Genomic DNA, 19,763 nt, shown 5'->3' with positions numbered 1-19,763 from the left:
ACCATTTTGTTTTTTCATTCACTTGTTGGTGGAATTTGGCTTGTTTCTATTTAGTTTGTGGCTATTATGAATAATGCTGCTATGAAAATTCATGTATAAGTCTTCGTATGGACATAGGTATTCATTTCTCTTGGGTAAATACCCAGATGTGGAATGGCTGGTACTATTGTAGGTGATTGTTGAACTTTAAAAACAAAACAAAACAACAGCAACCTGCCAAACGGTCTTTCCAAAGTGGTTATACTATTTTACATTCCCAGCAGCAGTGTGTGAGAATCCCAGTTTTTGCATGTCCTTGCCAGCGCTTGGTATGGTCAGTCTTATAAATTTTAGCTATTCTAATAGCTATATAGTGGCATCTAGTTGTAGCTTTAATTTTCATTTTTCTGATGGCCAGTGATGTTGAACATCTTTTTATGTGCTTATTTGTCATCTGTATATCTTCCTTGGTGGAGTATCTATGCAAATCTTTGGCCAATTTCTTGTTAATTTATTTTTATTATTGGGTTTTGAGAATTCTTATAAATCTGAATATAAACCCTTTGTCAGATATATGATTTAAACATATTTGAGATTATTATATATTTGCATGCAGTTGTAAGAAATAATACAGAGAGATCTTGTGTACCCCTTACACAGTTTTCCCCAAAGGAACATCTTATACAACTACAGTGTAAGATCACAGCCAGGGTGCTGACATTGATATGGTCAATATACAGAACATTCCCATTACCACAAGGATACTTCGTGTGGCCTTTTTATTGTCACACTGCCCGTCTTGTCCCCAACCTCTCCTTAACCCTGGCATCCACTAATTTGTTCTTCATTTCTACAGTTCTGTCATTTCAAGAATCCTTTTGAGCTTGGCTTTTCTCATTCAGCATAATTCTCTAGAGATTCATCCATGCTGTGTGTGTCACTGGTCTGTTCCTTTTTATTGCTGAGTTACAGTCCATGTTATGGCTGTACCACTATTTGTTTAACAGTTTACCTATTGAAGGACATCTGATTTGTTTCCAGTTTTTAGCTGTTATAACTAATGCTTATAAACATTTGTGTAGAGTGAACACAAGTGAACATAAGTCTTCATTTCTCTGGTATAAATATCCAGGTGTGCAACTTCTGGTCATGTGGTATTTGCATGCTTTTTAAGAAACTGCCACACTTTCCCAGAGTGGCTGTACCATTCTACATTACCATCCACAATCTATGAGTGATCCAGTTTTTCCACATGCTCACCACCATTTGGTATGGTCACTATTTTTTACTTGAGCCATTCTGAGATGTGTGTAGTCATATCTCACTACGGTTTTAATTGAATTTCCGTGATAGCTCATGATGTTGAATATCTATTTTCATGTACTGATTGCCATTTATGTATCTTCTTTAGTGAATTTTGTTTTCATCTCTTTTGCCCATGTTTTCATTGGACTATTTGCTTTTTACTGTTGAATTTTGAGAATTCTTTATATATCCTAGACACTAGTCCTTTGCAAATATTTTTTTCCCAGTCTGTAGCTTATCTCTTCATCCTCTTAACAGAGTCTTTCACAAAGCAAAAGATTTAGATTTTTATGGAGTCCAGTGTTTCTGGCTGTTTTTGTATTTCTCCTCTGTTCCCTTCTTCTCTTGCTCTCTTCCTTTGTGGTTTGATGACTTTGTTTAGTGGTATGCTAATATTCCTTTCTCTTTATCTTTTATGTAAAAAGTTTTCTATTTTTCATTTTTTCCTAAGTGTGTTTGTAATTGCTTATTGAAGCATTTTTACCATGATTGCTTTACAGATCTTTGTCAGATGATTCTAACATCTCTGTCATCTCAGTGTTGGCATTTATTGACTGTCTTTTTAAATTCTTTTTGGCATCTTCCTGGCTCTTGGTATAATGCGTGATTTTTATTTGAAACTTGGACAGTTGGGTATTATATTCTGAGATTCTAGATCATATTTAAACTTTGTTTTTGCCGCTTCAAGGGGTGTGTGTCACCTCATTATGGTCAGGTGGAGGCAGAAGTCCAGACTCCCCGCTTGGCCTTTGTTGGAGTGAGTGTGGCCGCTGTGTTTGGTTGCAATAGAGTGATTATTGTCTAAAAGTTTCTGTCTAACTAGGGTTTGTCTTTTCTCATTCTTTGACTAATGAGAGGATACCTTTGTTGGGAGTTTCTTTTGCCTCTCCCCGTTGGCATTTCCAGGTTGCTGCCTTCTTCAGCTCTAAGTCTAGGATATATGAGGCAATAAGAAAACCCAGGGAAATCTCGTGTCACTCCTTAGGTCCTGTGCTCCCTAGCTCATCTGCCTTCTCCTCTTTGCCTTTCAGAGGCTTCTCAGTTTTGTTTTATATGTTACATCCAGAGTTTTTAGCTGTACTTATCAGGAGGAATAGGAAAAAGTACACCAACTTATCTTCCCAGAAGAGTAAGTTGCCCCTTTTTAAAAAAAGCTAACAGTAGATCGATCATAGGGATCATTTTATATTAGTACATAAATTGCATACTTAATCTTTTGCTTAAATTATTGCATTGTATTTCATTTTATAAATGTATCAATTTTTTTTTTTACATGTTGGGGGTAGGAGTTTATTAATTTATTAATTTATTTTTGCTGTGTTGGGTCTTCGTTTCTGTGCGAGGACTTTCTCTAGTTGTGGCAAGTGGGGGCCACTCTTCATCACGGTGCATGGGCCTCTCACTGTCGCGGCCTCTCTTGTTGCGGAGCACAGGCTCCAGACGCGCAGGCTCAGTAGTTGTGGCTCACAGGCCTAGTTGCTCCGTGGCATGTGGGATCCTCCCAGACTAGGGCTCGAACCCGTGTCCCCTGAATTAGCAGGCAGATTCTCAACCACTGCGCCACCAGGGAAGCCCCAAAATGTATCAGTTTTTTGAAACCAGTCCCCTACTGATGGGCATTAAGGCTGTTTTCAGTCTTTTGCTATTATAAACAATGCTTCAGTGAGTAATGTCATATGTATGTTTCAGTTTGCAGGTATGCAGTATAGCTAAAACATTACTTATGTGTTCATTTGATAGAAGAGTCACTTTGTCCTGAAGAAAATTAGAGTATTTCATTTTAGAAAGATCTAATTGTGAAAAAGTCTCTCCTTGGATAAGTGCTTACCTCTACCTTCCTATAACTTCCCTCATTGATTCTAGTTCTAACTGGGGATGAAGTTAGGACAAATCCAGCCCCTCTTCCTTGTAGCAACCCTCAGATATTCAAAGATGAGTGTCCTTGACACCTACATCTTCTGTTCTCCAGCCTAAATAGTTTGAGTCATTTTAGCCATTTCTCATATCGCATGCCTTCCAGATATTCTGAATAAGACCTGGTTTGTTAAAGACACCTTCACACTTGGACACCTAGAGGGGAACAGAATACCGTAGTCTGTATGTAGACTAATTATTGCAATAGAACAGGACTTTGGAAGAAAAGATTTTGGGACTGCCCTGTCACAGTTTGAATTATATTCCCAGAGACACGGTAATGCCTTCCTTGCGTGGAGTTGGTAGTATTTCTTGACTAAATGAATGCACTTATAAACTAATGAATTAATGATTCCTGAACTTACGCTTGACTTAAATCCCCAATTTTGTTCACATGTACTTCTGCTTCTGATCTATAGTTGTATGGTTGATTTGGGGGACACATGGCAGGACTTTACATTTGTCCCTGTTTAACTTCATGTCGTTAGAACTATCCAGTCTTCCATTTTCAGATCATTTTGGATACTAATTCTGTCCTTTTGTGTTTTGTCTCTCTCAATATCATGTCATCTGTAGATTTTTCTTGTGTGCCATCAATATACTTTTCTGAGTATTTAAATGGGATATATTATACTCATATTTGCATTAAAATATTTATAAGATCTTAAAAAAAAGATAACTTCCTGGAAGTGGACTTGCTGGGTCAAAGGGTATGTGTACTTTACATTTTGATAGATAATGCCAAGTGGCCTTCTGTAGAGATTTGTCAGTCTGAATCACCCTGAATGTTGTCTGTATAGGCAGGACTTCTCTCATATGAGACAATTAGAGCCCAAAAGGTTATTTTGAAGCACTAGATCACAGTATGCAACCCTGATGTTATCTCTATGGACCTTCCAGGATTTCTTGAACAATTTTTCATATAAAATTGTCTAAAATATAAGGAAAATATTTACTTTGATCAGTAGTCTCACTGTAAGGAGATTTTTGCTTTGTTGTTGTGTATAGTATGTTTGGTATTGGGTTTTATAATTCTTCATTCTACCCAAGTAAACTTACATTTTCTTCAGTAGATTTCTCCATGGATATTAAATTCTCATTTGGGTTTGAATTATGCTCTTGTGGCTGATGATGTTAAGCAGTACATCAGTTAAGCAATTTTCTCAATTTAGTGGGTCATTCAAATCCACAGACATTTCTTGTGGTTTGTTATTGTTCGCTGGTTTATTGTTATGATTTCCAACCCAAGTTTCTTCCAGAGGTTTTTCTTTTTCTGATTAAATCGATAAGAGTGATGGGCAGGCTTCTAATTTTATCATTTTGAATGCACTCCTGCTGTGTATATATAATGGGTACTTTTGGCTTCATTTCTTTTCTCAACACAGTGTCCATGGTGTTTTGTATATCAGTTGTTTATTCTTTTTTATTGCTATGTAATATTCCATTGCATGAACAGATCACAGTTTGTTTATCCATTCTCCTGTAGAATGCATTGTTCCAGCTTTTGTTTATTACAAATAAGGCTGCTGTGAACATTTTATACATGCCGTTTGGTGGACGTCTTGCTATCTCTTTTAATATCTTTTAATCAGGATTGTTTTAATCTCACAAAATTGCCTGCCAAATTTATTCCTTACTTTGTTTACTTTCTCATACTTGCCTTTTCCTGAGATGGTAATCGCTTAAAATTCATTTAAGATGGAAGGCTTTGATTTTGGATCATGAATACAGTTGTGATAAGGAAAGAATTAGTTGGTATGTAACTGCTGGAGGGCAAGTTAGATATGGCATGTGACCCTTTATCTGCATAGAATTCTGCAGGACTGTCCTATTCCTCAAAGTTGATATTTGAGCCCCTACCTCCCCCATGACAAAGTCTTTGGCAGAAGATAACCACCATTTCCAACTCCAGTGCCCTGCATATTCCTAACCCTTGGAGCTCTCCCCTAGCATCAGCATCAGAGTTGTCACCACCGGCTCATCCATTTGGCCTTTTGGTACTGCCAGGCGGCCTTAGTTAAGACCATTTTCTGCCTTTATTATAATCACCACTAACTGTATAATGTATATAGATTATGGTATACATGTGAAGATCTTTTCAAAATGTACTTACATGCAATTAATTACAGTTAATAGTGGGAGTTAGTTTTCTTTAGTCAATTTGTATGCTGTAATTTGGAAACTTTTGCCAGTGACTAAGAAGTTTTACTTTCACAGTAGCTGTCACATGTGGTATTTAGAGATATTGGAATGGTAACATCATAAAAATATTGGTAAATAGCCTTTCATTTACTATATCACTTGGTTAAACACATGGTTATTCAGTATAATTTTTGAACTAAAATAATATTCCATTTGATCACATTATGAGACAGTTAAGATATAGTTCAATAATGCATTCTTCTCCCCCTCCAACTGTGGAAAAAAGTTACCAAGCATCATTTATATATAATTAATTCAATATTATTTCCTTTTTCTTAAAAAAAATAGCCCTTGTGTTTAAAATGTAAAACTTTCCCTCTTTTTCTCTTTCTGTTCTCAAAAATCCACTGTGGGTGATATTGTTTTTGCTGATACATAGCTTTATCAGGTAGGACTCTTAAGTGTCATGTTGGACTCCACGGATATGTTGAACTTTCCAGGGGAAAACTTTCCAGGCTGACTTTTCTACATTTGCTTGATCAGTTTTTGTGAATATCTTATGAAAATCACTGGCCTTTAAGGTTTAAAGTAGTCTTTGTATCAAAAACAAAATTATTGCACCAATTTTTCAAAACAGTTTTAAGTGTTTTCTTCAGAAATATTGTTGCTATTTATCTCTGGCTTTCTGCATTATTCATTTGTGTATTTCTCTGTGTTTTTTCTCTTATATGTATATGTGTTTGTGTTATTCTTAACATGTATATATATTTTTAAAAACTGATACATATACCTAACCAGACTTTTTCCAATCTGTGTCCCATGAAATATATTAATCTGAGATGCTAAGTAGAGTGGCACCAAAAACATTATCAGATAAGTTTATTATATCCCTTTTTGAGAGATTCACAATGCATATCAGCATATTAAAGGTTCTGGGGTTATGCGGTAAAGAAGTCTGTTTATCTCAGCATCTTCTAGAGATATTTGAGAGTGGGACACTTCATAACACACAGGGGTGTTCTGGGGATACTGATTTGGGAAATCCTGCAAAAAACTGAATAAGGTTTTCTTGGTGGTGTTTCAACATATCAAATAAAATTGATTAAAAGTGGTTAAATTTTCAAGAAGTTTAAGCACATAGCTGAATTGTACTTGGGGTGTATTATCTTGTAGAAATTATGTTTTGAAATACAGCAGTGATTTTTTTTTGGTATGATCTTTTTCAGTACTTTTTATGGCCTTGACGAATTTGTAAAACTACTCTGAAAATTCTGTTTTTTCATTGGAAAGGGATTGTTGTTGTTATTGTCATTATTTGCTCAATTGTTTCTCTTCTATAAGAATTTGCTTTTATCTTTAAAAAACATGTTTACTGTTTCAGATAGCGTTACACAGGAAAGGAGGCCTCCCAAACTAGCCTTTATGTCAAGAGGTGTTGGGGACAAAGGTTCATCCAGTCATAATAAACCAAAGGCTACAGGTATGGATTAATAGAATACAGTTCTTAGTTATTTACATGATTTTTTATTTGCCATAGCATTGAGAAAAGGTTAAAAGGTATTACTCCTTAATGTATACGTAGACTTTCTTCTTGCAAACATTTTTAGTAGTTTACTAAAAAATGTTTATAGATGGTATTGCTTAAGCCAAGGGTTCGCAACCTTTTCTAAATGATGAAAAGTTTCCTGTGGGGACCTGTGTCTTTTTCTGGTCCATATACGCTGGTTTTTGGAATTCCCTACTTGTAACATTTGTATATATAGTTTAGAGTCACACTGTACAAAATAATCATTTATGGATAATGTTTATAGGATAAAATATACTAGAGATTATGTGGATTTTGCTAACAGAGGTGGCACAAATTAAATTCCAAACCACTAAGCAAAAATTTTTGTCTTTCTTCCAGAGACTCCCTTACAATACATGTGGAGTTTTTAGTTGTTTTTTGGTTAGCTTCCACATATTTCATAGATGTATAGGGTGGTAGTTATACAAGCTAAACAGCTAATTTAAAAAGCTGCAAGAATTTTCAACTCAGATGTAGGTTAAGAAAAGAATATTTTTTCCTCAATTATCTAGTGAAGAAAACTTTTTCAGCTTATTTAAAAGGAAATTGTACTTTAAGAAATATTTTATGTGACATTGGACCCTGGGAGATGTAGAATTAAATAGAATATATAAGTGATAGATAGTATTTTTTATGTTAACCTATGGATCTAGATAGGTTAGCACCAATTTGCTACTCTCACTTAAATATGAATAGCCTAAAGATTTTCTTAAGATATGTGTACTACTTATGTTGTAGCAGATCTTAGTTATAGGTATGAAGTGTAAAGTTATCTGCTTTAAATTGAAAAAGAAATCAGATTTTGTTGTAGGTTCTTCAGACCCCACTACTCGCAACGATAGCATGTCCTTTTAGTAATGAGGCAGGGGGAATGTCTTGATGTGTCTGTGGCATAGCTACACTAAATTTTCTTACATTTAATAAATCTAATGTATAAGAAATAATACTGCTTCACTTTTTCAGAGACATGAAGAAATTCAGCAAGGGATTTGTTGACTAAATTCCAAAATGTTTAAACCTTAAATCTTTTAAACTTAATTTATGCATCTATTTATATACATTCGAAGACTGCCTTCTTTTGAGGGCAACCGTTTTAAAATAATATGTTAAGTTTGTGAACCAAGAGCTTCGTTAAATGAAATTGGGGAATGGTGATTTTGACATTTGGAAATAAGCCATAGTACGTGAAATGATTTTTTAAAGCAGTTTGTTTAAAAAAAAAAAAAAAGCAGGCTTTTCTTTTAACTTAACTCCTGTTCTCCTCTTATATTGTTTCTTGGGCTGAAGAATCTTTTTGACACTGCAAAAATGGTTACCAAAATTTTAAAGCTGAAGGTACTAATAAACTATATTGTGTTTGTATACATCTGTTGGTTGTGTAAATAATTGTTAACACCATATACATATTATTTTCTCTTACGGAAAAACTTTCACATCATATTGACTTTATTTTTAAAAGGAACTTTTCTTGTTCCATAGGATCTACCTCAGACCCTGGAAATAGAAACAGATCTGAATTATTTTATACCTTAAATGGGTCTTCTGTTGACTCACAACCACAATCCAAATCAAAAAATTCATGGTATATTGATGAAGGTAATCTATAATTTTAGTGTTCTTTATAATGATTCTCTCCTTTTAACTCACTAGAGAAAAAATGGCTTTTTCACCAATATAGATAGTTTTTGGAAACAGAATGAATAGACCATTCTTTATTAATATTGCTGAATTAAAATATTGTACACAATTTGAGCTGCACTGCTGTTAAGGCTAATGTAATATTTAGAAAATGTATTAGCAGCTTGTTCTCTGCACTTCATTGATCTGTTTAAGGTAGAAGATCTCTAGAATCAGTTGAATCATTTAAAGACTTTACTATCTTGATATCCTTTTTTTTGATACCACTTTTAAAAAACTCTACCTTCCCTTGGTTCTGGGACATCACTTTCTTCTGGTTTATTCTTTTTTCTTTTGTTCATCTGTTCAACAAGTATATATCGAATGCTTACTGTGTGCCAGAAACAAATGAAGAATTGCAGTCTTGATGGGTATAAGGAAGGCATATGATGCTGTGAGAGTATATTATGGGATGCTTTTACTTGAGGGGCTCAGGGATATTTCTAGGAGGAAGTGACATGAGCTTAGATTTACCAGGGGAGTGATAGATAACAAATTGAAATGGGGCAGAAGAACGTTTTAGGCAGAAAGAACAGCATATGTAAAGGCCTTGTGGTAAAATGGAGCTGGTGTTTGCCAAGGACTAAAGAGAGCCAGAGTAGCCAGAACAGAGAGATAGAACATCTTATGAGATGAGAATGGAATGGCAAACAAGGCCAGGGCACGTGGAGCCTGGTGTATCCTATTAAAAGGAAATGGCAAGCCACTGAAGGATTTTGCAAGGGATTTGCAGGGTTTGCCTTTTGAAAAGATGATTGTGGCTGCAGGGTGGACAGTGGACTGAAGCAGGGGCTGTGTGAATGCAGGGACACCGTTGATGGCTGCTGATAGGCTCAGCCGTAGATTATAGTTGCTGGGGCTAGCCTTGTTGGGGAAGGGATGGGGAGAGGTGGATGGCTATGAGATATCAGAAGTGAATTGACAGGATTCACAGATAGATTGAAAGTGAGAGGTAAGGAAGAAAGAGAGGTGAGTGATGACTCCTAGTTTTCTGGCCTGCATACGTAGGTGATGATGGAGGAAGGTGATGGATTAGGTGATTGTGGAGGAAAGTGATGGATTTGCTTTGAATATGTTGAGTTTGAGGAGCCTTTTAAACTTCCCAGAGTTGCTTTGTCAAGCGGGCAGTTGCATATGCAGATCTGGAGCTTAAAAGAGATGTTAAGAGCTGGAGAAATAAATTTGTAGTTTGCCTTCACATATGTGGTGATTAAAATCCTGTGAATAGTGTCACCTATGGAGAAAGTAGGGATGGAGGGTGTGGCTGAAGTCTGAGCCTTGAGGAGCATAATGGCTGGGAGGAGGAGAAGTCTTCAAAGGAGACAGAGAAAAGGTAACCAGAGGATGTGGGCAAAACAAGAGGTTATTAGGCCAACAAGCCAAGGAGCTAATAGACACCAGTGTCGAATGCTTCTGAGAGGGCAAATAAGATAAAGACCACACAAAAACCCGTTGGATTTAGCCAGTGGCAGTCGCTGATGGCCTTGTGAGTTATGTTTTTACGGAGCCAGGAGATGGAGACATGAGTCCAGTTGCCTAAAATGTAAGTTTCTGCTTCATCCTGGACTTCCTCTCTCTCTCTCATTAGTCACATCCAGATGTCACCAAGTCCTAGGGATTTCCTCCTCTTTAATATCACTAGAATCCTTCCCCTCTCTTCATTTCTGAAACCACTGCCTTAGTTCAGATCCTTTCCTTTGTTTTTTGCTGTCTGGATTAATATAGTAACCTTCTAACTGGTCAGAAAGACAGATGAAGTAATGAAATTTGTATGGAATAGGTCTGCATCCTTAAATTAGAAAATAGAAGCAATTTACTTGTAAAAGAACATCATATCTGTAGTTGTTTTACTTACACATTTTAAAGGCTATTCTTTATAACATTTGATTCATTTATTCATTTTTTTTAATTAAATATTGAGTATTTTATTGTGTTAGTGGCTACACCAAGTGTTATGGATCCAACCATGGAAAAGACTAACAAAGTTCCTCGTTGTAGGGAGCTTATATTCTAGTTGGTATGATAGACAATAAATGTATAGACAGATAAGGTTAACTGTGACATGTGGAATGAAGGAAATGAACAAGGTGATAGCAGCTGGTGGGAAGCTGGCTCCAGAGATGGTTTGGAAAAGAGTCTTTGAGGAAATGATATTTATGTTGAGATCTGGATGATGTGAATGAAACTTCCAGAAAAAGAGCTTGAGAAGAGCATTCTAGGCAGAGGAAATAGTAAAGGCAGAGGTCCTGAGGTGAGAAACTATATTTGGGGAACAGGAAGTAGGCCAGAGTGGCTGCAGCAGAGTAAGCAAGGAAAAGAGGTGTATGAAATGAGTTTGGAGGGGTAGGTAGGAGCCGGATCATTTAGGACCTAGTAAGTGTTGGTAAGAAATTTAGTATTTATTGTAAGGTACTGGAAAGCCATTGATGGTTTTAAACAAGGGAATGATACAAGATCACATAAGATCTTTAAACTTTAAAAAAGATCTCACTAGTTGTGGTATGGTAATTAGATTGGAGAGGGGCGAGAAGAGGGACAGAGAGTCCAGGTAAGAGACTGGTTGCATGGTGAAAGATGATGGTGGCTTTGACTGGGGAGATGATGGTAGAGGGTAAGAGGGGTGGACAAATTTGGGGTATATTTTGGAAGTAGAAACAACAGATCTTGCTGTATGGAACTGAGTGTTGGGCTTGGGGGGTTGAGGGTTTGGGAAAGAAAATAATAACTTAAAAAATTTTTAGATTAAGTATCATCAGTAAAGAATCTTAAATGGATAAGTTATAAAGTACAGTGAACACCCATGGAGTCGCTACCCACTTTAAGGCAAAGAACATTATCATTCCCTTTGAAATCCCCTCAGCGCTTCTTCCTGGTGGTGTTCTTTTCACTCTCCTCTGAGCTACCATCGTCTTTAATTTAGTGTTTATCGCTCTCTTGGTTTTCATTATCGCTTTATGAGTTTGTCCATCTAAACAGCATACTGTTAGTTCTGCATGGTTTTGAGCTTTATATACAAGGAATCAGACTGTATGTATATTGTGTAATTTCCTCCCTCAACATTATGTTTCTAGATTCATCCAAGTTGTAGTATGTGATGATGATTTATTTGTTTTCGTTGCTGTATAGCATTGCGTTCCATTCCATTTCATTTCTGTGAAATATGGTATTTAAATATACCACAATGTAACTATCCATTCGACCACTGATGGACATTTGAATTGGTTTTATTTTCTTGCTATTATTAACAGCTCTGCTATTAACATTCTTACCCATGCCTAGGGTATGTACCTAGGAGTGGAATTACTAGATGTACATGGGATATGCACATCTTTCCTTTACTAAATAATGCCAAACTGTTTCCCGGAATAGTTAATACCACTTCACACTCCCATCGGCTTTGTGTAAGGGTATCATTGACTCCTCATCCTCACCAGCAGTTAATGTTCTAAGACCTTTACCTTTTGAAAAGCTCTCTCATGTTGATTTTGACTTTCTTTTATGTATTTACTAGTGAGGGCAAGAACCTTTTCATTGATTTGTTGGTGATTTAGGTTTCTTTTTCTGTGAGCTCCCTTTTCAAGTCTTTTGCCCATTTTTTTTTCTATTTTTTTCTGGTCTTTAAAAAAAATTGATTTATAGACCTTTTTCGAATTCTAATCCTTTGTCAGAAATAAGGATTACAAGTATTTTCTCCTTGTTTGTGGCTCATATTTCTACTCTTGCTATGATGCCTTTTAATGGACAAGTATCTCTTAATTTTAATGTGGTCATATTTGTCAGTCTTTTCCTTTTTGGTTTGTAGACTCATGTTTAAGATATTTCTCTCTACCCTAAAGTCATAAAGAACATTCTTCTATATTCTCTTGCAAAATTTGTAGGTTTGCCTTTGACATTTTTCTTTAAGACGTCTGGAAGTTGTTTCTGTGTAGAGTGTGACAGAGGCATCCCATTTAATTTTTTAAAAATATGGATAGTTGATTATCTCAACGCCGTTTATTAAGAGGTTTGCTCTTTCCACACTGATTTGCAGTACCTGCTTGGCAACTGTATTAGTTGTTTTAATGAAACAGCTTTTGGCTTTGGTTCTTTTTATTGGATGTTTGTTTTCTCTTTCATTAATTTCTGTTTTTGTGTTCTTTCCTCTTGACTACTTTTGGGGAGGTTATTCTGTTGTTTTTCTAACTTCCTAAGTTGTATGCTGAGTTTATTAATTACCTTTCCTTTTTTTCTAAAATGAACTATTAAGTCTATACATTTCTTTTATAAGTATTACTTTAGTTGTGTTCAAGTGTTTTTTTCTTTATTTTAAAAATTTACATTATCATTTCTTCTTTGATTCATTTGTTATTTAGAAGCATCTTTCTTAAATTTTTTGCTCTCTTTTTTGTATTGGTTTTTGTAACTTAATTGTATTTTGGACAAAGAATATAACCTATACAATTCCAATCAATAACATATTTTATTGGTTTGAATAATTGGGTGCCATTTACTGACGAAGAAAAATTTGGAGGTGGGGATGTGAATCAAGAACACTGACGTGGAGGTTGAATCAAGAACACTGACGTGGAGGTAGTAAGTTTGTGATGCTTATGAGAATCATACTAGAAGAGGTCAGGTGGGCAGTTGGACTTATGTATATATTAATCTTTAGAGATGTATGGCATATTTAATATTCTTAAATAAATTTCTCTAATTAAGAATAATTTCTTATAGTTGCTGAAGACCCTGCAAAATCGCTTACGGAGATCTCTCCAGACTTTGGACACGCTTCACCACCACTGCAACCTCCTTCCATGAACTCACTATCCAGCGAGAACAGATTTCATTCTTTACCATTTAGTCTGACAAAGATGCCCAACACCAATGGAAGTATTAGCCACAGTCCGCTCTCTCTGTCCGTTCAGTCTGTGATGGGAGAGCTAAATAATGCACCTGTGCAGGAGAGTCCACCCTTGGCCGTATCTTCTGGTAACTCACATGGCCTGGAAGTGGGCTCGCTGGCCGAGGTTAAAGAGAATCCTCCTTTCTATGGGGTAATCCGTTGGATTGGTCAGCCGCCAGGACTCAATGAAGTACTGGCTGGACTAGAACTGGTAATTTAATTTCACCTAAAAATTGCATTTCTTTTCTGTCTGGGGTTTTGTACAGATCTTTCCCTATGCTTTGCTTTTTGGTGAAATATTTTATTTATCCACAAAGCCATCACTAGAGAAAAATTTTATTACCACGCTGCCCGACATCCTTTGCCACCCATTAAGCATCTGATCCACTTATTCTTAATGTTAGTTGATCTATGTTCAGGGAATGAAAGTAGATTTTTAGGCTAATATGTTTAGGCTCATTATATTAAACAGAATGCAGTAAGGAAAGCAAACTGTTATCAGTTTTTCTTTTTTCTTAGCCTCCCTCCTGCAGTCAGTTCTAATATTTCTATCATTGACTTTAAGATTAATCACCATTTTTAGTGACCTTTTGAGATCTTTGGTAGAGGGAAAGATTTTGGAGATTAGAAAGCATATTGTTTGACATTTCATAATCAGAAAGAGAATTTGAGTACATTTAGCTTTTATTTAAATATATTTCTTGCTTTTTTATTTGTTGGTTTACAGGCCAGTGAATGCTATTTTTCTCTTTGGGTTGTTAAAATAAACAGCCCCTTCTGGCCTCCTGTCCCCACTGGTTTTAATGCTTTTGGAAATGATGCAGGGAAGTCAGTTAACCAGGGAAGGTTTAACATGTATTCTGAAGGGAAATACATTGAAGATTTTATGCTGGAATAAGGCATTAATTTCTCAAATCATCAGCTGTGGGCTGAAACACTGATTAGTCAACCCCTTTTTCCTGATGGAGTTCTCAATACAGGTGTGACAGCAGAATTCTAAGAAAGGGTAAACTTGAAACAAGTCTTAGTTCTTTGTATACCATCTTTGCAAGATGGAGAATAATGCATGTTTAAGCTTTTTTTTTCTTTTTCTTTTTCAGGAAGATGAGTGTGCAGGCTGTACAGATGGAACCTTTAGGGGTACTCGGTATTTCACCTGTGCCCTGAAGAAGGCGCTGTTTGTTAAACTGAAGAGCTGCCGGCCAGACTCTAGGTTTGCGTCCCTGCAGCCAGTTTCCAATCAGATCGAACGCTGTAACTCTTTAGGTATTTGTGTGCCTTTCATTTATTCATCAATCTGGAATGACTCTAGTTCTGACCTCATGTCATTTTGCAGTAGTTGGTAGTAAACAGTGTTTCTTCTTTCCTGCCAGTTTTCATCAAACTTTTAAATCAGAAAAAAATTATTACTTGGTGTATGAGAAAGTTACAGTTATCCTAAGAGGGGACATTTAGAAAAAGTATTAGCCAGGAAACCATGCTTGAGACTTAAAAATTGAGAAATAGTGGGATTTATTTTCCCCTTCCTGTTGATTACAGACATTTAATTTTCAACAACCCAGGAAGTAGAGATTGAAATGTGGCCTTCATTATGGCACTGATTTTCCTCTCTCTGTATTGTTCAAGTACATCAATAAGCATGACTTATCAAGAAGTCAGCATTATTATAAGAAGTAGTTTTAATTGCTTGATGAACGACAGATCTCATCACTTATAGTAGGTGGCAGTTTCCTGATACGGTTCCTTTCCAGTTTTGGATAATTGTGGTGAAACATCTTGAGGGTTAAACAGGTATAAATAGGAAAGCCATCTTTATGAAAAACAATTTTTCTTACAGTTGAAGTAGTGCTTTGGAATTTTTTGTTTTCTTTTCCAACTTGAAAATGGAACATCTTCAGACAAATAAGATATTTGGGGAACAAAATATTTTACTTGGCAGATGCTTTTTTACATTACTTGATACTCTAAAATGTTTTTTAAATTGTGGAGGAAGTAAGGTTGAAAACGAACATTAGCATTTTTTTATAAGCCAAGCTGAATAACAATTAACCAAAACCTACCTTTAACTTAGTTTTAAGTTGGGTAATAAATTGTGCATCAAAATACCAAAAGTTTTTTTTTTTTTTTTTGCGGTACGCGGGCCTCTCACTGTTGTGGCCTCTCCCATTGCGGAGCACAGGCTCCGGACGCGCAGGCTCAGCGGCCATGGCTCACGGGCCCAGCCGCTCCGCGGCATGTGGGATCCTCCCGGACCGGGGCACGAACCCGCATCCCCTGCCTCGGCAGGCGGACTCCCAACCACTGCGCCACAAGGGAAGCCCCAAAGAGATATTTTTAAGTGAAGAAATATGTATGGGAATACTATAATAGTTTAAAAGAATTATTTTCATTTTTATCTTTGCAGCATTTGGAGGCTACTTAAGTGAAGTAGTAGAAGAAAATACTCCACCAAAAATGGAAAAAGAAGGTTTAGAGATAATGATTGGAAAGAAGAAAGGTATCCAGGGTCATTACAATTCTTGTTACTTAGACTCAACCTTATTCTGGTAAGTTTATAATTAATGCAGTAGGAATATAGTGCCATGGGGGCAGGTGTGTGTGTTTCTTTGTGTGTGTGTCGGAGAGAGAGAGAAAGAGAGAGAGAAAGAAACTGCTAATTGCCTCTGAGTGGAGAAACTGGGGGCTGGGGTTCAGGAGAGAAAGGGAGATTTGTATTTCACTATATACTCCTTGGAAGCTACTGAATGTTGCCTTACGTGCCTGTATCCAAAAAATTAATATAAAAAATAATGCAGTGAATGATGGATAAGAGGTGAATGATAGTGTTACAGGTGGTACAGATATTCTGAGGGTATGTAGGAAATCATAGGACTGAAGAGAATAAGTACAGGATCTTTGTGCACAAATCAAATAACTTGTCATAAGCCATTGACTGGCGTGTGTGTTTGTTTTACTAGGCAGAGGCAATCATAAAACTACTTCATTTTAAAGAAGTATTTTCAGTAGAAGCACAGTTGCCCTCGTATATGTAGTTTGTTCCAAAGAAGAACAATTTAACATGGCAAGAATTTTTACACTCTGAAGCTTGAACCAAGAACATCGCCAGTTAAACTGAGCATAACCTGCCAGCTCTGTACAGCCATGTTGTAAGAATTAGGAAGTTAATGGGATGTTAAAATTTTAAAGACAAGGGAGAAGAATAAAAGTGGGCCATTTTTGGGGCAGAATACTTTGTCTCTCAGAGGTGTTGACAAAAGCAAGAATTGATGTAATATTCTTCAGATTTTCTGATAAAAATCTGTTTAGCCAAATTTTCTTTTTCTTTGATATCAGCAAGTCACTGCTGTTAGTCACTCACAAGTGATTTTGACATTTAAAGGAATTCAGATTTCTGCAAAGGGCTGTGGAGAGAGAGAAGTATAATATCTAGAGTGGGTTACATATTGGCTATGTGTTTGCCTTGGGAAATTAGTTTCCACACTTTCTCCTCTGTTGTAGTTTGACTCAGATTTGTAGGCCTTCTTTCAGCTTTTGCAAAGAAGTTTTCCAGTGTACTGAAGGCGTATTTTTAATCCTTTAACACTGTCAATCTATAGTTTGCCTTCTTGATATTAGTATTCTCCTTAAGGATCTCTAGGCCCTGATGATTGAACCATGGGAAGCTTGACAGGGGTCTTGGTTACCTGTATTAATAAAAAACACTAATTTGCATGTTATTTGTTCTCCAGAGTGTGTGATTTTTCTCTTCATATTCTTTTTAGTATGGGTTTCTCAAAAATTAGTACATTTACAGCATGAGGAAAAATATTCTTTTTATTTTGCAGCTTGTTTGCTTTTAGTTCTGTTCTGGACACTGTGTTACTTAGACCCAAAGAAAAGAATGATGTAGAATATTATAGTGAAACTCAAGAGCTGCTGAGGACAGAAATCGTTAATCCTCTGAGAATGTAAGTAGAAGATAGTTATTTTTGCCTTTAGGTGGTATCCTAGGTGCTGTTTTTTGGTACAGTAATTAATTTATTCCCTGCTTTCCTTTAATGAGAAATGGGAGAGAATTAGTTCTCTCGATGATGTATTAACATCTTTTTTAACTTTCGGTCCTTGTATTGTCTTTTTTTTTTTTTTAAGAAGGTTTCTGTTCAGTCTTTGTTGCTACTTTTATTTATTTATTTTTTAATTTTTATTTTATTTATTTAATTATTTTTTGGCTGCGTTGGGTCTTCATTGCTGCACACGGGCTTTCTCTAGTTGTGGTGAGCAGGGACTACTCTTTGTTGCGGTGCACAGGCTTCTCATTGAGGTGGCTTCTCTTGTTGCGGAGCACAGGCTCTAGGTGCACGGGCTTCAGTAGTTGCGGGGTGTGGGCTCAGCAGTTGCAGCGCGCGGGCTCTAGGGCAATGGGCTTCAGTGGTTTCAGTGCGCGGGCTCAGTAGTTATGGCTCGCTGGCTCTAGAGCACAGGCTCAGTAGTTGTGGCGCACGAGCTTAGTTGCTCCGTGGCATGTGGGATCTTCCTGGACCAGGGATCGAACCTGTGTCCCCTGCATTGGCAGGAGGATTCTTAACCACTGCACCACCAGGGAAGTCCCGTTGTACTGTCTTTACTTCTTTAACATTTTAAATCTGGCCAAAGTGTAGCACATAGTGTATGCCATGAAGTGATTAAACCATTTTGGTAGAGTGTACTACAATTCAGCAATTACAGTAGGTTTATAAAAGCTGATATAAGGTATTTGGGATTCTTATCTTCAATACTACCCCTAATGTAATCATGCTTATTAGTTTAATCGGTATGATCTGGCTTCTTAAACTTAATTTTATCTGAATGAATAGCCGCAAGGGACATTTTTATTTATAGAGTAGCAAGTATTTAATAGTTTTATGTTAGAAATAAATAAGATGTATTTTATTAACACATTTCTTGGTTAAAGGAAGATATTTAGGCCTCCCTCCACTTCTCTTAAAAAGGTGATGTTTTTGGTTATCTCCTAGTTTAAGAATTATAAGTATGTCTTTCTTTGGCCACAGGAAGCAATTTGTAATGGTATAAGTACAAGACATCTAGTAAGGACTTTTGTTAAGTGGTAGGAGGAATGTGTGATAATGTCACAGTGTAAAATTTAAACTATGAAGAGTCAGGGCCATAGATCACAAAACAAATCTGTTCTTTTAGGAATATAGGGAGCAAACTATATAATTTAAAGTCCACATTAAGATAAATTTAAATTTTGTGACATACTTTTATTATTTAACAATTAAAATAAAAAATAGTTTCATATAAGATTTTGACCCCAAAATGCAGAACACTGAAATATAATGAGCATTTGGAATGACCTACTATATAACATGACTAGGAAGGTATATTATAGGTGAATAAATTTCCCACTTGTATCTTTTGTTTTCTTTGAATTCTGTAATGATGAAAATAACTGTAGTTTTTACCCCCTTAAGATAATTATGAATCTTGAGTTTTACATCAGTTATTTTGTATTTTATTTGTATAAATGCAAAATTTAAACATACTGTCTATTTTCCCCCCAAGTGATTGATACTAGAACAAGACAGATTAAATCCAAAGCTCTAAGGCATGTTACCACTTCCTTCTTTCCTTCCAAAACACCATAAGTCTGTTAATAAACGTTCTTTGAATACTGTTGTCCAACCAGTCAAGAATCATGGTTCGTCAGACTTTGTCACCCTGTCCACAGCAAGAAGCTTGTCAGATGCCCTGTTTTGATCAAGATTCCCTGTGTCTGCAGCAGTCATATCTAGATTATAGCTGACTGGTTTTACTTGGTACTGAAACACGTGCTTTCTCCATTTCAAGCTTCTCGCAGGCAGAGACCCTGTTTTTTCACCTTATTCATTTTTGTATTCCCAGTGACTGAAAGGTTAGATTACTATGTAAGTGGTAGATGCTCAGTATATGTTGGCTGCAAAGAGCTAATGAGTGAGTGGATAGCCGGTATGAAAAATGGATATAAGATTAGGTGGTTCTGACTTGCTCTTATGAAGCCCATGGTGGCCTCTAAGCTGTCTTCTGAAGCCATTTTTAGAATTAGAATTTTGTCAAGGATTGACAGGAAGCTTATTGAATGTATCCTGTATTCAGAGAAAGATAAGAGAAAGTGTCATAGTTATGATGACTGGTTTGATTGCAGAGTTTAGAATTTCACTTTCTTATCACTGCCCTTTTCCATCCCCCTTGGTAGCTATTTCATCGTTTAGTACAACATTAAAAGGAGTCTCTCTCAAAATTGTATATCCTGTTTTGTAAAGTACATGTTTTAATTCCTTA

At 36.2% G+C, this 19,763-nt stretch overlaps 1 protein-coding gene across 6 annotated transcripts in view; it reads left to right on the top strand.

Annotated features, from left to right (window-relative positions):
* CYLD (CYLD lysine 63 deubiquitinase) overlaps positions 1–19,763 on the top strand; it is a 62,278-nt gene that overhangs the window by 26,681 nt on the left and 15,834 nt on the right. For 5 of the 6 annotated variants that reach the window (XM_019932499.3, XM_019932502.3, XM_019932501.3 and 2 more), the window contains 6 exons: positions 6,722–6,820; positions 8,387–8,503; positions 13,298–13,677; positions 14,567–14,732; positions 15,871–16,012; positions 17,291–17,413. In XM_019932499.3, the coding sequence (XP_019788058.1) occupies positions 6,722–6,820; positions 8,387–8,503; positions 13,298–13,677; positions 14,567–14,732; positions 15,871–16,012; positions 17,291–17,413 (1,027 nt within the window). The remainder of the gene's footprint in view (positions 1–6,721; positions 6,821–8,386; positions 8,504–13,297; positions 13,678–14,566; positions 14,733–15,870; positions 16,013–17,290; positions 17,414–19,763) is intronic. The other variant, XM_073795591.1, reaches the window with a different exon arrangement.

Source organism: Tursiops truncatus, chromosome 19 (genome assembly GCF_011762595.2).
Source record: "Tursiops truncatus isolate mTurTru1 chromosome 19, mTurTru1.mat.Y, whole genome shotgun sequence".
NCBI classification, from domain to species: domain Eukaryota; kingdom Metazoa; phylum Chordata; class Mammalia; order Artiodactyla; family Delphinidae; genus Tursiops; species Tursiops truncatus.
This window is presented reverse-complemented; position numbering and strand designations above follow the sequence as displayed.